Raw genomic sequence first — 20,178 nt, 5'->3', positions numbered from 1 at the left:
AACGGAGTTATGTTCTGTGAAATCACAGCTTTAAGAGAAATAAATTTGATCAAATTGTGAGTTCCCAATGGAATTAATGTTAAAACCAGAGTTTGTTTTTTCCAGAAAACAATATCAGAATGAACCAGTGTCCAAGTTGAAATACGTGTACAATACTGTGCAGTCCTAGCTGAAATAACTTAAGAAATACTGCAAATATTTAAAATGTTGCCAGATTATTTTTGTCATCCAAGATAACTGTAATGTTTGCAGTGACTTCACACGTTGTGCTTCCATTTTTACAGGGTATTTTTTAAGTTGTCAAATGAAGCTGTGGTGGAGAATGTGCATGTCTGTGCACTTTTCAAGGCTTAGAAATTGTCTCACCATTTTTCCTTTCACCTGTTTAAATAAGGTGGTAATAGTCATCCAGGGCCAACTCTCTCTCAATACTGTCCAACAGTGGATGGTATTTCTTGAAATAAAATGGCATTCTTTCAAGATAATCGGCTGTTGAAGTACATCTTACCTTAGTTAAAATGCTATGTTCTCTTCATAGCTTAAATTTTGAATAGAATACTTTCCTCTATAGAATATGGAGTTTATTTACCTTTTCCTGCCCTGTCTACCTCAAAATTTTATTTCCTACTTATTGTGGAACACTCAGAAGTCAGGTGATTATCAATGCCTGCGCAAAAATGATGTTCTAATGAATGTCATAACTTTAAAGGGGTATGCATTCCTGATTGTCTCTGTGGTAACACAAAATTGCTCAAATCAACGTGAAGAGGGGAATTACTGTACATTGTTTTATGCAGTGAGTGGTTAGGATTTGGAATGCACCACCTGCGAGTGTGGTAGAGGCAGATTTAGTCATGGTTTTTAAAAGGCACTGGATACTTATTTGAAGGGAAAACATTTGTAGGGCTACAGATAAAGGCAAGGAGGTGGGACTGATTGAGTTGCTCTTGCAGAGAGTTGGCACGGACTGTGCTGTAATCGTTTTATGATTCTAGATGGAACCGACACAATTTGTATGCGAAACAACAGCTGTTAAGTTGGTAGCAGAGTGTGAACAGGTAAGTTCACACTTGAGACATTATAGAATAAAGAAGGGTGTGGTTTCAATTTATTAATAAGGTGTAGCTTCCCATTTTGCCATTGTAGCCATCCATGGCTTTCATCGTAACTGTTGCATACAGCTCTGTGCAGTAAAACAATGATTTTACTTAAAGATTGACTGCTGTATTTCGAGTTTGACCATTAGTAATGTTGTGGCAAATGCTAACTGTTAGCACAAAGAAATGTCCATGTAACTAAAGTGACAGCGCTTTGGAGGAGTTCAAGTGTCTCAGTGGGATTACCAGATTTAAACAACAGATGGACTAACTGGATAAAATGTGAATTGTGAAGCCACAAGTATATTATTTTTGGCTGAGTCACAAATTCTTCAATATAATACAACTTGGGATTGCAATGGGTGTTGTTAGAGAATGACATAAGGAATTTTATTTTTAATTAAACACACAAATGAAGAATCTAACTTAATTTCCATGTGTGCATAATTAAGGAGGAAAACGGTTTTTTATGCAGTTTGATTTTAGACAAACTAAATGGTAGTGAAATGGTAGACATTCTGTAAATATCTCGTAAGCACTGAGCAATATGGTTGAAACTTAAAACTGTCTCAGTGTATTACGAAATTACTATTTCAATATTTTTTTTCTAGAATGGGCTGATAACAAAAGATGTAACCAGGCTCAAAATGCTTCTGGCAGAAATGGAGGTGAGTAATCTGTTGAAGGCTTTTAATGCGCATCTATATATAAAAAAGAAATGAACTTTGTCAGAAATTATTGTGCAGTTTGTCCACTTTTCATGTCTGTCACACGTTAGATATGGTCATTGGGTGGTTATAAATTTACATTATGTTCTTCATTTTCTTTCTTTACTGTGCATGTGACAAAATTTGCATTTGCTATTCCCCAGTGAATTACAGAGAATGTTGTCTTTCACAGCAACCTGTATTAAAATTACACAGCTCCATGTGCCTTAAAAGGAAGATTCTGTTTAATAGTTGTGTTTTGCCAAAAGTTTATAGTTGAAAATTCTCAATTTTAAATAACCAGCAAGGCCTGCCCAGTGGGTACCAACAGGGCATGTTTTTGTCCCTATGGTTTTGCACATTTGTGAATTGCTGACCTTGAATCAAAACAGAGCAACGCCAAATTGTTGGGAAATCACTGTAGATTTCCCTTGTGTAATTGTTACCAAGTGGTACAGTTAGGAGAGGTTTCTGTTGTACACTACTGAATGCTCTCTTTGGCCAGAATAAAATGTGAACATTTAGACAGTGATAATAGTGTTTGCATGTGTTATTATTTAACGATTGGTCTAGGAATTCCTATCCTTGTCTTTGTTTCACCTAATTTTTTCTGCAGCCTATCCAATTTCCATTGGATGGCAAAAAAAGAATATGGAGGCAAAGAACAGGCAAAGCATTTTCTCCTCTGAAATATTGATTCTCTCACAAAATGCAGGTACCAGTAACCTCATCCAAATGGCTAGTCAGTTTTCACTCCTTGTACCTGCTCATGGTACTCATCATTATTCTTCATCTGAGCCTAGAATTAGGTGCTGAGCTTTAACAGTTTTTTTGGCCACTGGAGTTGCGCAATCAGCTTGACCCTAACCTTAGTAGGCAATACCCACTCATATTCGATTGCTTTGGAAATGGCTTTTTAAAAAAATTTTGCATCCTAACTTATGCACCAGACTTATTTGTATACTTGTGAAATTGCCACACTCTGAGCAACTAGGGGTTTTCCTGAATTTAGTTATTGTAACAAGCTGAACGTTGGCAAAGCTTGACGTAAGAAGTTTCACAACACCAAGTTAAAGTCCAACAGGTTTATTTGGCAGTGAACGCCACTAGCTTTCAGAACGCTGTTCCTTTGTCAGGTGAGTGGGGAGTGTCTGCACCTTTAAGACTTGATTAGCTGTAAAGACATACGTTCTAATCAGTATTCTGTAAACTGTGTGTGCCTTTATATACCCTGTTTGTGATCAGAACTCCCCACTCACCTGACGAAGGAATAGCATTCTGAAAGCTAGTGGCGTTTACTACCAAATAAACCTGTTGGACTTTAACCTGGTGTTGCGAGACTTCTTACTGTGTTTACCCTAGTCCAACGCCAGCATCTCCACATCAAGCTTGATGTGCCAGGTTTCTGTGGTTCATTCAAGGTAACTGGAAAAGAATGGAAACTATGGGGACAGTAGGAGAAAGCTCACTCCAGACATGACTCTGTGATCTGTTTTTCTTTCTTCTAACTGTCATCTACCTTTCTTGCAAATTTTCTGATGTTCACTCTGCCCTTAAAAAATCAAAGGTGATCTCTCTTGCCATTTGAATTGTATATTAACCGTTTCAACATTTGGACTGTTGTAAATGTACAAAAACTGATGTTCAAATTATTCAATAGTTTAAGAGTTTTGGCCCAACTATTGGTAATATTTTCATCCTGATATAGGCTACGACAGACATTTAGGATTCTGCCATTAAACCATTGGCGATTCATTAATCATCACTGTAAATATCCAAAAACATTGCTTTTTATGTATTCAGCTGCAAGTATGTGATTAGTCATTGCTTAACTTCCCTTCTTGCCTTCATCAATTCAGGATCCCAAAGGCTCTCTTCTCTCCCACTGATTCATCAACTATTTTAATGTACATGTTCAAATTTGGCATCCTCTAATCCCTGTAATCATTGTCTCTTGATTGACCTTGCCTTATATTATTATTGCTTTCCCTTTCATCCTTCACTTAGCTGTCTTTTTTTGGACCCAGAATATGTATAAAAAAAAACAAAAGCTGTCTGAAACACTAGTGCTTATTTATTAGTTCAAATTTAAATTGGCTTAATTATACAAAAGGTTTGTAAAGTTTGTTATGCCAACTTTTCCTCCTCCTCGCTTGAAGATGGTTTCCGGCAAGGGTAGCTGGGTAGCAATCAGGTGATGTCAATTCTAATGTGCTAACTGCTCTCTGAACTGAGAATTGTCCTGTTTACATCTGGTCTGCTTTTTCATGTTTGCAGATAACCAGCAATAAACTGATGTCTGCATATTTAGAAGACACAGAAGAAGGTAATTTACAAAATAAATGTTTATTATTGGAAGAATTAGAAGTTACTTTTCAGCATTGAATCTTTTACAAATGTATTAGCAAAAAGCATAGGTTTATAAAGAACCTTGTACTCCAGAAGTTTTGAAGTGTTTCACAATCAATGATCTATGTTGGGCAAGAATATTTTGAAGCTTCCTAACTACGGTTAGGTCTTTGTCTGTTGCTTGAGCACTGTTATTCACTTGGCATTCTATGTTGGAGGCATTTAGAGAATGACAAAAAAATCCAAAAATTTAAAATAAGTTATAGCCCAGTGAATGAAGACTATGCCTGCTGGCACTCTAATCCATGCAGTCCAGATGCTGCCAGGTTCCATTCCTGGCTTGCATTCAGTTAGAAGTCTCACAACACCAGGTTAAAGTCCAATTTGGTAGCACAAGTCACTAGCTTTCAGAGTGTCATTCTTTCATCAGATGAGTGAGATTTCAGTTCACAAACAAGGCAGATAAAGACACAAACTCAATTTACAAAATATTGGTTGGAATGTGAGTCTTCACAGGTAATCAAGCCTTAAAGGTACAGACAATGTGAGTGGCGAGAGGGTTAAGCATAGGTTAAAGAGATATGTATTGTCTTTAGCCAGGACAGTTAGTGAGATTTTGTAAGCCCAGGCAAGTTGTGAGGGGTTACAGAGTGTGACATGAACCCAAGATCACAGTTGAGGCCCGTCCTCGTGTGCGGAACTTGGTTACAGCCGGGATCTTGGGTTCATGTCACGTTATCTGTAACCCCCACAACTTGCATGGGCTTGCAAAATCTCACTAACTGTCATTGGCTAGAGACAATACATACACATCTCTTTAACCTGTGTTTAACCCTCTCTGCACTCACGTTGTCTGTACCTTTAAGACATGATTACCTGTAAAGACCTGCATTCCAACCATTATTTTGTAAATTGAGTTTGTGTCTTTATATGCCCTGTTTGTGAACTCAAATCCCACTCAATGAAGAAGTGGCACTCAAAGCTAGTGGCTTGTGCTACCAAAATAAACCTGTCGGACTTTAACCTGGTGTTCTGAGAATTCATACTATGTTTACCTGAGTCCAACGCCGGCATCTCCACGTCATTGCATTCAGTTAGCAGTTCTTAGCAGGTTGTCAGTTGGGATACCACAAACATTCCTGCGTGTCCAGGTGTCTTACTATTGAACTGACTTGAGTTGATGTCTGCTAGACACTGCATCAAGAACTGCCATGAAAGCCATGGTCATTTTTTTTCAAAATCATTAGCCTAACTTGCCAAGGCTGATCTGCTAAAGGAGTTGGTGCTTTCAGGACAAAGGAGAAATCAAGAATATATATTTGTAAAATTTAGTTGGACAATTGTGTATGTTTATAATGAAAAAGGACGAACTTGATGAGCGGCTGATCAATAAACGATGGCTGTTTAGAATGTTATCTGGAAAACAGTAAGTTAGGGTTGTGAAGAATTTGTACTAGAATGTATCTTGTTTCATTTTATCATGGTGAGGTTAAGATAAAGCTGTTTAATTTAGATTTCTTGTAAGGTTTTTTCCTCAGTAATTTATTAATACAGAACTTGAGTATTGCTGAAAGGAGAGACATGTTGCTGAAGCTTTTCACCTTGCACTCATCAGGACATATACTAGATACTTGTTCCTTGCTAGACATCTGATGACTTTGGGTCATGGCTGATAATTAATTTAGTTTAAGAGCAGGCTCAATGGGCTTGAATGAAATGTTAGAATCATGGAAACTCTACAGTGAGGAAAGAGGCCATTCGGCCCATTGAGTTTGCACCGGCCACAATCCCAGCCAGGCCCTATCCCTACATATTTACCCACTAATCCCTCTAACCTATTCATCTCGGGACACTGAGGGACAATTTAGCTTGGCCAATCAACCTAACCACATCTTTGGACTGTGGGAGGAAACCCACGCAGACATGGGCTGACTGTGCAAATTCCACACAGGTGGTGACCCAAGTCAGGTATTGAACCTAGGTCTCTGGAGCTGTGAAGCAGCAGTGCTAACCACTTTGTTATTGTGCCATCCATGTTGTCATTACAAACTTACCCTATTATAGACAAGACATGTTACCTGTTGCTGCTGTGAGGTGGCTCTTTGATGTAAAAAAGATGCTGTATTAAAATAGGCAACTATATGAAAGAAGAATCTTGATATTTTCAAAATATATTTGAATGATTGCTGTAGATTCTGAAGATGGATGGCAGTTCCGGCCTCCTCCCCGTGGTGTAACCTGTAGTGAAGAATATACCCTGTGCAAAAGGTAAGTAGATTTGACGACTTTCATTTAAATAACTTCCTGATTTATTACTGGATTAATTTCCAGTGCAAAGTTTTTGTTGTCCAAGAGTTCTGTGAAGTGAATGATCTCTGCTGCAGTCCATTTCTAAGTTGATGCACGTGATTCTTCTCTTCACTGTCTCTCATCTGTGATCATATTTCATTGTGTCTGTTTCCTCTGTTTCTCGGAAAATTTGAAATTAGCGTTTGAATGAGTTGAGGGTTTAGTGAGTATTAGTTAATTTGAATCTTAATATTGAATGCATAGTCTGGTATTTTGGGGGCAAAGATCAGTGCTAGGAAAAAGGATGCCAGTGGAAATGCTGAATTGGGACATGAACAGCATGCCAGGGTTTCATATTTTTTGATGAAGCCATCGGTGGGGTCAATGGCATTGAGGATAGAGGTAACCTCCCACCCACTGACTTTGTCTACACTTCCTGGTGCCTCAGAAAAGCAGCCAGCATAATTAAGGGCCCCAGGCACCCCTGACATTCTCTCTTCCTCTTTCTTCTGTCGGGAAAAAGATACAAAAGTCTGAGATCACATACCAACTGACTCGAGAACAGCTTCTTTCCTGCTGCCTTCAGACTTTTGAAAGGCCCTACCTTGCACTAAATTGATCTTTCTCTACATCCTAGCTATGACTGTAACATTACATTCTGCACTCTCCTTTGCTTCTCTATGAACAGTATGCTTTATATAGCACACAAGGAACAATATTTTTCACTGTATAATAATACATGCAACAATAATAAATCAAATCATAGAAGTAATAGTGATTGGGGAAGATACGTAGACAACAACTATGCCAGCGTCCTGGAATCAATGCTAATGTCGTCACTTTACAGCTCCTTAATAACACAAAAATACTGGCCAGCACGGAAGACGTGCATGATAAAAACCGCCTCACTACATTTTCTTAAGACTGCCCCGGAGCAAACAGACCATTCAAGCCGCCTTGTGGAAGTAGATAGTATCAGCAACCAAGTCAGGCAAAGCAGCAGGAGTCGGTAGAATTTACCCACAATTCTTGAAGCTGATTACCAACATCAACAGTACTGATACCATTCCAAACATTGGGTAGTAATTTTAGATGATGGCCTTTGGCAAGCCAAAGAAGCCACTGAACAACCCCCACAGCTTACCACCCAATCACCCCCTGTTATCAGTAATAATACTGACGTCACACATTGAGACCAGTTTCCAGAAAGGCATGAAGATAGGAACCGCTTTTGTTGACTTATCCCTTGCCTATGACACAGTGTGGCACACAGACATGCCGCTGAAATTTTCCATCTACTGTGAGAGAACCCTACAATTAACCAAATCCATAATTAGCCGTTGACAGTTCCATATGTCTTGGCGATTAAATCAGCCATCCAGACTTAACCTTCAGGCTTGCACAGGGATCAGTCTTTGTTCTGGTTCTCCCAACATCAGTGACTCCCTCCGCAAACATACGACTTTGCATATGCTGATGATTTGGCTTTGCAGACTGAAGAACGTGACGAATCCCTGAAGATCTATGTTCTTTGGAAACCTGTTTCAGAAAATGGAGATTTTGACCAAACACTGCCAAGACTGTCATTTCAGTCCTTCATTTAAGCAATTCCTCGGTGAAGGAAGAGCTTCATGTTCTGTGGCCAATGATTCATCCACGACCCAAAGCCAGATTACCTTTGCGTCTCTCTTGATTGCATATTGACCTACCGGCAGCACCTCACAGAAAGCTTAGAGAAATTTCTTAAGGAAACTAGTAGATCCCACCTGGGACAGCAGAGACACGTTGCTTCACTCACCTGGTCTACCCAACAGCAGAATACTGCTGCTCAACTTGGCTCAGAAAGTGCCACACAAACATGTAGACATCTATCTCAAATTTTTGGAGAGTTGAGACCAACAACAGTTCAAGTGATTACCTTCTGATGTTCGCATAGAGATCATATTCCTCAAAGAATACCAGCGCGTGACAAAGCACTCCCGTTGACACAGGGCCTCAAAACCCCATAATCCTTACCAAGACGCATCCCACGCCCTACAAACTGATCATAGCTCCACCTTTCAGTGCTGCAACAACTGGTTAACTGCAAACATCATCAACCAGAACCTGGCAACTGACCTTAGTAGTGAGGTTCCAGGTTTCAACATGCCTCAGAAAATCTGGGCACCTTCAACTTCTTGAGGTCAGGCCAGTGAGGATTTAGCCACTTCCTCCACAGATGGAATATGAAAAACTACTCAGACTGAGTCAAACCATTGCCCATATTCTGAACTTTGGGCCTGAGAGATCCATTCTTGGTGGCATCACAACCCTTCCTACTGCATTTACTAAAGCTGTTGAGTGGATTGTTAACCTCAGCATCAAACATCAGCTGCTTTCCCAACTAGACAAAATTATAGTCATATAAATGATACTTGACCAAATGATTTGTGACAAATGTGCATTATTGTCTTTGCTGTTGTAAAGTCAGGGAAGCTTATAAGTGACGAAATTATAAAATTTTAAAATAGGAGATCTATTGCTGCTTAAGTCAAGTAATATATCATTTTTTTGTTTTAGGTTCATGGAACAGAAGATATGTAGATATGGTGCTCAATGTACGTCCGCACACTCTCAGAAGGAGCTGGCTGAATGGCAGAAACGCTACTCTTCACGGCTGATGCGCTTGAAACAACAAAAAGAAAGTAAACAGTCTATTGGGAATTATATGGAAACATTAATTGAAAAATGGATGAATTCTTTATCTCCAGAAAAAGTGGTATGTAAATTTCTTGATTTGGCACATGTTAAGTAAGAGAATAAGAACTTGCATCCATTTTATGTATTTCACATCCTTGAGTGTCCAAAAATGCTTCACAACCAATATGGAGTTACTGTTGTTTTGTCGGCAACTCTGGCAGTCAGTTTGTGCACAAACAGCATTGTGATACATTACCAGATAATCTGTTATAGACACATTGATTGAGAGATACATGCCTTGGACCTCACAGGGATATGCCACTATCCACATTCTGATTGCTTCCTATTATGTTGTGCAAATGAGGAATGCACACTGGGGGTGAATGCCATTCATCCAGTTGTACCTAACTAAGAGTTGATGGTTTCCAGAAAAAATGAAGCCAAATTTGAAACAAAACCAATTCCACAGAAGATAGGTTGGGAGCAGATGGGTAGACTGTGCCAAGGGTATCGAAATAACCTTCGTTCAACAATGGTAAGAGGCAGAAACTGTTGAATGGGTTTGATGTGATGACTATTATGTGAAACTGGAGTTCATTTTTGATTTGCAGTCACAGTTTCCCTTCAGAATGTTAATTTGCTAAGGTGAATTTTTATTGTTTTAAAGCTTAGTGAGTCTGTGGATGGTGTAGCAGTGGAACATAGCCCAGAACTATCAGTAACTGTGACGACCAAGAAATCTAGTCAAGTGTGGACCTTTATACTCCATTGTAAAGTAAGTATAGAAATTCACTTTATAAAGTTTGTTGATTTAACATAATACCTGGAAGGTTTTGATGTATTACACTCGCAAATGCTATCTTAGCTGACATTGAAGCTACCCTCCCATTAATTATTAACAGGAATTTCTGGATGGGGGAGAGAAGTTACAGCAATGTTAGTCTTTATTAATATTCTCCCCCCCAATCTACTCTCGTAACTTGCCCCTGCCGTATCTCCATAACAATAATCCAGGATGGCTAGTCTTTTACCTGTATCATTGCCAGTGAGGATAAATCTGTGGCATGAAATATATTGTATATAATTTAATTTGTTTAATATCAAGGCAACCATTGGTAGAAAACTAAGAGTTTAGTCTGAAGAAGGTACCCCAAAATTGGTTGAAGATTTGGAAGTCTTGAATGTGTATGTGAAATGAGAAACTCCATGAGCCATGAACCATGAACTCCACAAATTAGCTAAGCTTGGACTATTTCTATTTTAATTTGTCAAAGTTTCATTGGTCAAGCAATACATAAATAATGCATTGATCATGTTGGAGAACGGTGACTTTTATTCATGACTGCACTATATTATGAACCAAAAACCTCCCATTTACAGTTCATTTTATACAGTTGAGCATGCAGTTGTATCTTTAGCTCTTTTCTTGTCTGTAATTTCAATACTTTGGGTAGCTTATTCCAAATGTCCATTCCCCTATCATCAAATCATAGAATCCCTACAGTGCAGAAGGTAGCCATTTGGCCCATTGAGCCTGCACCAACTCTCCAACAAATTATCTTTCCCACGCTTACCCCTGTAACCTCTCTCATTTACCCTGCTAATCCCCCTAACCTACACAGGACACAAAGGGTCAAAATGTACAATGTCAATTCATCTAACTTGCATATCTTTATGAATAAAGAAATGTTTTCTCATCAGTTTATGAATATACTTTTCAGCAATGTTGTCTTGTTCCAGCGACCGAACTGACCACCTGTTTTGGGTCACCTTCTTGTCTGTCATTTAATCATTCACAAATGTTACTTACTCACTTCACCATGATCTTATTGAATGGTGAAGCAGACTGCAGGTGCAGCATGTCCTGCTTATTTTATATATGTTACTTAGGTGTTAAATGTCATTAAGCTTTCCTGATCTATTCACGTAGCTCATCCCTGCCTCCAGCTGGGTTTATTCTAATTACCTGTCAATGCATGTTTTTAGAATATAGTGACTTGCACACAACTCCAGTGAAATCTGGCAAGTGTGTTATAACGTCTCAGCATGACCTCCTGTAGGCTGTTCTAATTATGCATTAAAAAGTTCTATCTTTGTGTAGTTCTCATTGTCTTGGCATTGGACATTAGGAAGTTAATCTGTATTAGCTCTGTCAATGTATCTCTTGTGCTAATGTTGTGAAGCCATGTTGCTGATTCTTCTTACCTTCCAGTGCTTTGTATTGTTGTTTTCCTTTGCTATTCATCTCTCCAATTCCATAACAGATCTGAAATCTTTTGCAAAAATTGAGCTGCATTTTTAATTTCCACTGCATTCATTACACTAGTCGATTCCATAAATAATAAATGAGGTCCCAAGCATTGAACATGTTCACCATTCCTTTCTTAAAAATCTTAATTTCCATGGACGAGTTTAATTTTTTTTTCTTTGAGATGCTTAGAAGTCCAGATAAATTACACCATAGGTATTCCACTTCTTGTTTTATTTATAATGCTCTCAAAAATTTCAAGGAAATGTGCAGCTCTTTTTAAGTTGGTGAATTATGGAAATTTGCTGGACCAACAGCCATATAATTTAGTTTGAAATGTGTGTAAGTAGAAGTGATCTGGCAAGTATTAATGTCACAGAGTAGTGCAGGTGCAAGGTGGTATGCTAAATTGTTTCCCAGTGTTAGATCAAGTAATTGGCATCATGCTGACACTTTTCTGTCATTACATTGGCTGTACATGGTTGACAAGATAATTTTAAAAGCACTGTGACTGTTAATTGCTGGGATTAGGTGCAGTTTGTGTGCGCCTTAAGATGTATCTAACCTTCAACAGACAATTTGAGTTTAGATAATTGTTATTAACTATGAATGGAAATCTGGGCTATCCAGTCACTGCTCTCTGTGTGTCCTCTAGGAACTTGCACAAAGTAATGCATACAGTATATTGATGCCATTATGGGTCTTGCTTTCAGTTGGAGCATTTTCTTTGGACTGCTTTCACCCTTGTCATAAGTCTTCTGTCCTGATCCTCTTGGTATTATAATGTTGGAATAAGTTTTTAGGTGATACAGGTGGACCATTTCCTTGTCTATTCCTAGTATTTCTGCTGAGATATTGGTGGTTGTTCTCATTGAACCACCATAGTCTTTGTGGTGATCCAGCATTGACACTAAAGATTTTCAGCATATTGACTCTCCTGGTGAAGGAATGGTGGAGTATGACTTCAGAATGTTCTGTTTGATTTCTTTATGCCGTACTTATTGCATTGTATGGTCCCTTTAAGACTGCCATATCCACACATTTTCAGGTGAACGTTGGTTGTGTGCAGCCTGTTTGTTCCCTGTGTGGACCATTGTGGATTATTGCAGCTCAGAAGGAACATTGGTTAGAATGATGTGTGACTTGGCGGTGATGGTACCCTCAGCATATTAGTGCATTCTCAGAGTCAAGGTCACAAGGAAGGGAAATACTGTCCAAGTAGCCATGGTGAGTTGTTGCAGTGCATCCTGTAAATAGTGCATGCTATAGCAGTGGGGTGCCAGTAATGGAGGAGTTGACATTGAGCTTGGTAGTAATCATGCCAGCAAGCAAACTGTATTCTACTGGTTGGTGTTTGGTTACTTAAGTGTTGGAACTGCACCAGTCCATATGAGTGGTGAGTGTTCCATCTCGCTATCCAACGTCTGTCCTGTTGTTTTCATGGAATTGTTGCAGCTGGCTGGGTTAAACCTTGAGTCAATTCAGCATATTGATGGTTGGGAATTTGCCAGTGGTGGAGTTATTGAAGATCAAGGGGAGGTGATTAGACTTTGTTTGTTGTCTGTGATAGTTATTATCTAGTGTTTGGGTGTCATAAATGTTACCTGCTACATGTTAACCCAAGCCTGGATGATGATTGTTCCTGTTGTGGGCTGGTAAAGGCTGCTTCGTTACTGGAGAAGTTGTGAATGGAACTGATCACTGTGTTTGCTTTAATAACCAGCCCTGCTCCTGACGGGAAAGTGGGGGTTAGGCAGCTAAAAGAGATGGAGCTGATTGGGCGAAGAACTCATTGTGTCAGAGTTTTACAGCATAGCAAGAAATCCTTCATCCTATCGTGCCCAAGCTGGCTGTTGAGTCCAATTCTCTCAGGAACTCCTGCAATGATGTAGTGTTTTTGTGTATTGAATGCTCACTGCTATTGTTCTAGAACTAGTCATTTACTAGGTTTGAAGAACTGATTTAAAAGTCCCAAGGGGAGATGATTACACAGCGGCAATGTCAGGGCTAGCAATCCAGAATCCAGGCTGATATTCTGGGGACATGGGTTCAAGTCCCACTGTGGCCGCTGTTGAATTTTAAATCCAGTTAATAAATCTGGGATAAAAAGCTTGTCTCAGTAACAATCATGGATCTATTGTCAAGTGTTGTAAAAACATTTCATTCACTTATGTCCTTTAGGGAAAGAAATCTGTTATCCTTAGTTGCTATGGTCTACACGTGACTCCAGACCCACAGCAATGTGGTTGACTCTTAATTCCCCCCTGAAATGGCCTAGTAAACCACTCAGTTCCAGGGCGTTTGGGAATGGGCAACAAATGCTGGCCTTGTCGGTGATGCCCAAATCGCATGAAAGAATGTAGAAAAAAAGGGACGTGTCGAATAAGATAGAAATGGTAACAATGAAAAGTACAGCACAGCAACAGGCTCCCACGCCCATGCTGAGCATGATGCCCTAATTAAACTAAAAAAAAGCCTCTTGCCTTTAGTACATATCCCCCATTTCCTCCCTATTCATGTACTCACCCAGATGTCTCTTAAATGTTGCTAATGTGCCTTGTTTCCACCACCACCTCTGGCAGCACGTTCCAGGCACCCACCACTTTCTGCATGAAAAGCTTACCCTGCATATCTCCCTTAAACTTTCCTACACTCTCCTTAAGCCAGTGCCCCCTTGTAATTGACGTTTCTGCTCTGGGAAGAAGTGATGCTTTCACCCTGGCAAGAAGTAGCCTTCTGAAGGAAATGCAGAAGACAGAGCAGGTGATTTGTGATGCTACTTTGTGGAGTTGATATTGTCAGTGGGATTAATTGATATGTTTATTTTCCCCTTCAGCCTGCACGTTTGCTCTACCGAATAGCCTTGCTCTACGATGCTCATCGTCCTCATTTTTCCATTTTGACTGTTTCTGTTGGTGACCTCAACACTCAGGTGGTACAGGATGTACCTGAGAACTGTCAGGAGTGGCTTGGAGGAGGAAAGATGGCTCAGAATGGAATGGACCATTGTATATATAGAGTCAGTGTACAATTCAATACGGAAATATTTGGAACTTTTCGTCAAACTGTAGTTTTTGACTTTGGGTCTGAGCCGGTCCTGATGCAAAGGATTATGGTGGATGCTGCATCAATAGAAGGTATGAATTTGTCCATTTCTGCTCTTTGCACAAATTAGTTGCTGTTTAATTTCAATTTTGAAAATAGACACTAAGAGCCTAAGGACCCCACAAGGCTTCTACGGACAGTCTTACTGGTGCCATCCTGAAGGTGATGTCTTCTGAGTTTATTTGATAGAATGAAAAATGGAAAGAATGTCAGCCCTTGAAATGATTCATAAGAATGGAAAAGATTACTGATAAAAATGCAAGTAATTTCCCCTTCATGAGATCTCATTGTAGAAATATTGGACTTGAGGGCAAAGTCTATAAATTAGAGCCAGAGCTATTGGAGTAAAAGTCAAAAACATTTTTACACAAAGGGTAGTGGATGTTTGGAACACTCTTCCATAAACAGCGTTTGATGCTTGATCAATTGTTAATTTTAAAACTGAGATTGATAGCTTTTTTGTTGATCATTAAGCAGTATGTGGCAAAGGCGGATATATAGATTAAAGTAATTGAATGGCGAACAGGCTGAAGAGCTGAAATAGCCTATTACTGTTTCACTGTTCCTAAATTAAGTTGTGGCTTGAGTCATTCTCTAAAAATGTAATTGTGTTGTCATTGTAGATTTGTTGAATGTTTGCATGAACTCACTTAGGAACATGAGTAAACAGGAATTTATTCTTTTGAATCTGCTTCACCACTCAATAAGATGATGGTGGAACTTTTACATCAACATCCACTTCCTACCCTTAATGCCCAAAAATCTAGCAGTCTCAGTTTTGGGTATGACTTCATGTGCTCATGTCTAAATCACCTCTATAAATTGAGAATGAGAAACATCTCAGTAAAGATTCTTGGGCAAGGCGTTAGCTGCCTCATCAAACTGAGAAACGCCCATTTTGTTCCTATTCTGATTTTTATTCTTCAGCCATTCTTGTATCATTGCCACTATCACAGAAGCTTGCTTTTAATGTAGAAAACATTCTCAGGGATTGTACAGAGGTATTTGGAGATCCCACTGCCTGATTTAAAAAGAAATGGGAATTGAAAGATGGGGAGAAAAGTGGAGAAGGGTTTGTGTCACTATTATTTAAAGCATTGAAGAGAATAGGAAAACCACTTTTTGTTGTAATATAAGATTTCTGATCATTTTGGCATGGAAATAAAACAGAAAATGCTGAATAAACTTAGCAGGCCTAGCAGAGAGAGAAACAGTTAATGTTTTGAGTTGGTATGACTCTTTAAAAGCCAAAGAGAGGAAGAAATGTGATGGATTGTATACTGTGTAAGGGGGTAGAGCTAAGTAGAAGGGCAGTGATATATGGGAGCTAGGAGAGATTGCAAAATGTGTGGTGCAAAAGACATGGCAGTGTGAAAGAACATGGAAAGTGCTAATAAAGGCATTAAGATGAGATAGAAGAATATGTTAATAGGAAAGCAGAGGTCCAAATTGCATTGATGCCCAAGGTAAACTGGAGGAGGAGCACCTCATCCCCCAGTCAGGCATGTTATTGCCTGGGGACTCAACATTGAGTTTAACAAGTTTAGACTGTGACCTTTCTCCTCCATCTTGACCACTTTTTTTTAATCTTTTTTTTCCTGCCCCAGTGCAACCCCCCCAATCATCTGTCATTTGTTCTTAAGTTTTGCTTTCACTGAGCACTGACCTTTTGTTTGCCTAAAAACACATTCTGCTATCTTATCCTAACGCCATTATCAGTACCTTCCATATTCTTTCACATTGCCATTAACACTTCCTGTGTCTTGTGCCCTGCACATCTGTGCTGCAATCTCTGCCAGGCTTCTCCTTTGCTCTACCTGCTCCATCTGTCTCTTACAAGGTATATAATCCATCACATTTCTCCCCCTCATTAGCGCTGAAGAAGTCATATGGATTTGAAACGTTAACTTAATTTTCTTTTGCAAATGCTGCCAGACCTGCTGAACTTTTCCAAAATTTTCTGGTTTTATTTCAGATTTCTAGTACGTGCAACATTTTGGTTTTGTATTGCTATGGAAATATCTTTATGATTTTGTATTTAAGTGTTGCTGGCAAGTTCATGAGGGGTTAAATAACTTGACAAAGTCTTGCTGGAGCCATTGAAATAAATTGGGATAGATATGTTAATAAAATCATAGAATCCACATAGTGCAGAAGGAGACCATTAAGCCCATCAAACCCACACTGACACCAATTCTATCCAGCCCTATCTTCATAACCCCTGTTTTTATACTGCTAATCCCCCTGACATGAAGGGGCAATTTAGCATGGCCTATCCATCCAGTCTGCATGACTGTGGGAGGAAACTTACGTAGACAAAGGGAGAACATGGCAAACTCCACACAGGCAATCAGCTGAGGCTGGAATTGAACCAGGGTCCCTGGCACTGAGGCAGCAGTACTAACCACTGTGCCACCATGCCACCCCAGAAATCTAACTCTCCAATGAGTCGGTCATTGACAAGGGTATCCTTAACTCTCTGGAACACATTCTAAATACTTGAAAGAGGCTGATTTCATTTGGTGTGCTGCTCAAGCCTGTCTATGGGGCCAACATGCAAGAGTCACAGAAGCAGGTTTAGTTGAAAGCACCATTGGCCGACATAATGGATAAAGGGTGAAGTCAGAGGTGAAACAGCTGACTTCATGCTAATCAGAAGTACAAGAGCAGAAGCATACATCATTTGGGCTCCATTCTAGAAATATCTGCAGGGAGAGAGGGATACCAACCACCTGTTGTTAGATCCATGTTGATTTCCCCCTTCAGACAGGTGGTCAAGTTCAAGAAGGATTCTACCAAAAAAGTCAACCTTTAGTCCATTCTGAGTGCACCACTTTATTAATTTTGATGTGGAGTGATGCAGAATCATGTCAAAATAGAGTGAAATTTACTACAGGTCTATCCCACCTCATTCACTGAAACAGTTCTTCACCGGAAATTCATTAGTGTTAATGGAAACCTACTTGTGACACTAATAAAATAAACTCTTAAACTAAGTTTATTACTATACTTCTAGCTTTGTACATCAATGTGCCTTTTGGCAGAATTGCATTTACGTAATGTCTTTCATTCCCTTACAATGGCTCAAAGCTCTTTGCAGCCAATGAAATACTTTTGAAGTTGATCAATATTATAATGTAGGACACTCAGCAGCCAACTTGCGTGCAGCAGGCTCCCAGGCAACAGTAGTATGATAATATGATCAAGGAACACACTTGGAAACATCTGCAAATTTACAGTGTGTATTCTTCTTACCAAGGGGCTTTATTATTAACCCAGCTTATTTTATTATTAGTTCAGGTTATGTTATTTTAAATAGAGAAATATTAAAGGATAAAAATAGTTGCGTTGAATTGAATATCTAGAGCAGACTGCAACTTTGTAACAATTTTATCCTGTTCATTCATTGTCTTTTTTTAAATGCATTGTGAGTTTAGAGACTAAATCTAAGCTTGGAATGTGGGAAAGAGGAAAATCAAGGAATCTCTGGTAACTGGTGTATAGAATAATGATTTTCTGCTCCGATTTCTGTTGTCCTGATCCTTTACCTCACTATTGGATAGTATAAAAGATAAGTTTCAGATACATTCGGTAGAACAGGATGCCACAGTTTTGTCCAGTCTGGTTTAGATTTGATTTTTAGCTAGGTTTCCCTTGACTCAATATTGTCTGTGTTCCTGTAGACCAACATGGGACATTTTCCTACATGAAGGATGTAAGTTGTTGAGTTGGTGACAGCCGAGAAGGGGGAACAGAATTAATGAGAATATAATGGAAAGTGTGAGGTTTATGGTGGGAATTGAAAGCAGTAGCTTTGACCTTTCCATCAATTAGACTTTTTTGTCAGTTAAGTTGCAGTCTGCTGGGCCAGAGATGATCATGATGTTGTGAATGTTGGAGAAGTAGTGAGCTTGGTATTAGCGCTAGAATCTGGAAATTGACCACTCCCTTCCTCCAGATAATGTCACCGAGAGCAGCTTGCAAAGGAGGTTGATAACAAGGATAGACCCATGGTAGAGTCCACAGGTCACTATATAATGGGGCAGCAAGGGAAGCCATTGCTGCTAATGTACTGGCAGCATTTAGCTGACAGCTCTTATTTGTAAAGTGTCTTTAATGTAAAGCATGCCAAGGTGCTTTACAGGAGCATGATTGAATATAACTTGTCACTGAACCATCTGAGGTGATGTTAGAACAGGTGACCAGAAGCTTGGTCAAAGAGGTAGATCAGGGTCGACCTTCAACCTCCAAAAATCTTATCGCTATCGCCCTTAAACGTAGTCAATAACTGAGCATCTTCTAGGGCAGAGAATTTGAAAGTGAAAAATTTTTCCTTATCTCGGTCCTAACTAACTGACGTTCTGCCCCAAGCCTTGGATGCTTCAGCTTGTACCCCCTTAAGCTTCTCAAAATGTTTGCACTTTTTAATGACATCACCTCTTATTCTTCTGTATCCCAGAGTGTAGAGAACATAAGAACCAGGAGCAGGAGTGGGTCATCTGGCCCCTCGAGCCTGTTCTGCCACTGAGTAAGATCATGGCTGATCTTTGACTCAGCTCCACTTACCTGCCTGCTCACCATAACCCTTAATTTTCTTCATTTTTCAAAAATCTTTCTACATTTGACTTAATGTTCAAAGAGGCAGTCTCAACTGCTTCACTGGGCTGGGAATTCCACGGATTCACAACCCTTTGGTTGAAGAAATTCCTCCTCAACTCAGTCCTAAATCTCCTCCTCGTTATGCCCACTAGTTTCACCAGCCAGTGGAAACAACCGCCCTGCTTCTCTTATCTATTCTGTTCATAATTTTATATGTTTCTATAAGACCCCCTCATTCTTCTAAATTCCCAAGAGTATAGTCCCAGTCTACTTGGCCGCTTCTCATAAGTGAACTCTCTCAATTCTGGAATCAACGTAATGAATCTCCTCTGCACCCCGTACGATAAAGGAGACCAAAACAGTACACAGTACTCCAGGTGTGGCCTCACCAGCACCTTATACAGCTGCAATATAACCTCGCTGTTTTTAAACTCCACCCCTCTAGCAATGAAGGACAAAATTCCATTTGCTTTCTTAATTACCTGCTGCACCTGCAAACCAACTTTTTGTGATTCATGCACAAGGACACCCAGGTCCCTCTGCACAGCAACATGCTGCATTTTTTTACTATTTAAATAATAGTCCATTTTGCTGTTATTCCTACCAAAATGGGTGGCACAATGGCTAGCGATGCTGCCTCACAGTGCCAGGGACCCAGGTTCGATTCCCGGCTTGGGTCACTGTCTATGCGGAGTCTGCACGTTCTCCCCGTGTCTGTGTGGGTTTCTTCCCACAGTCTAAAGATGTGTGGATTGGCCATGCTAAATTGACTGTAGTGTCAGGGGATTAGCGGGTAAATATGTGGGGTTATGGGAATAGGGCTTGGGTGAAATTGTGGTCAATGCAGACTCGATTGGCCGAATGGCCGCTTTCTGCATCGTAAGGTTCTATGAATGATCTTGCATTGTACTCCATTTGCCAGACCCTTGTCCACTTGCTCAAACTATCCATATCCCTTTGCAGACGTTCAGTGTCCTCTGCACATTTTGCTCTACCACTCATCTTAGTGTCATCTCCGAACCTTGATACACTGCACTTGGTCCCCAACTCCAAATCATCTACGTAAATTATAAACAATTGCAGCCTAACGATTCCTGAGGCACAT

At 39.7% G+C, this 20,178-nt stretch overlaps 1 protein-coding gene across 6 annotated transcripts in view; it reads left to right on the top strand.

The window, feature by feature from the left end:
* Window positions 1-20,178, top strand: part of helz (helicase with zinc finger) — a 260,171-nt gene that overhangs the window by 52,790 nt on the left and 187,203 nt on the right. For all 6 annotated transcript variants that reach the window (XM_080209367.1, XM_080209368.1, XM_080209363.1 and 3 more), the window contains 6 exons: window positions 1,709-1,765; window positions 4,082-4,130; window positions 6,346-6,421; window positions 9,002-9,200; window positions 9,789-9,896; window positions 14,206-14,506. In XM_080209367.1, the coding sequence (XP_080065493.1) occupies window positions 1,709-1,765; window positions 4,082-4,130; window positions 6,346-6,421; window positions 9,002-9,200; window positions 9,789-9,896; window positions 14,206-14,506 (790 nt within the window). The remainder of the gene's footprint in view (window positions 1-1,708; window positions 1,766-4,081; window positions 4,131-6,345; window positions 6,422-9,001; window positions 9,201-9,788; window positions 9,897-14,205; window positions 14,507-20,178) is intronic.

The sequence above is a fragment of the Carcharhinus amblyrhynchos genome, chromosome 21, assembly GCF_965287045.1.
Source record: "Carcharhinus amblyrhynchos chromosome 21, sCarAmb.v2.hapA, whole genome shotgun sequence".
NCBI classification, from domain to species: Eukaryota; Metazoa; Chordata; class Chondrichthyes; order Carcharhiniformes; family Carcharhinidae; genus Carcharhinus; species Carcharhinus amblyrhynchos.
This window is presented reverse-complemented; position numbering and strand designations above follow the sequence as displayed.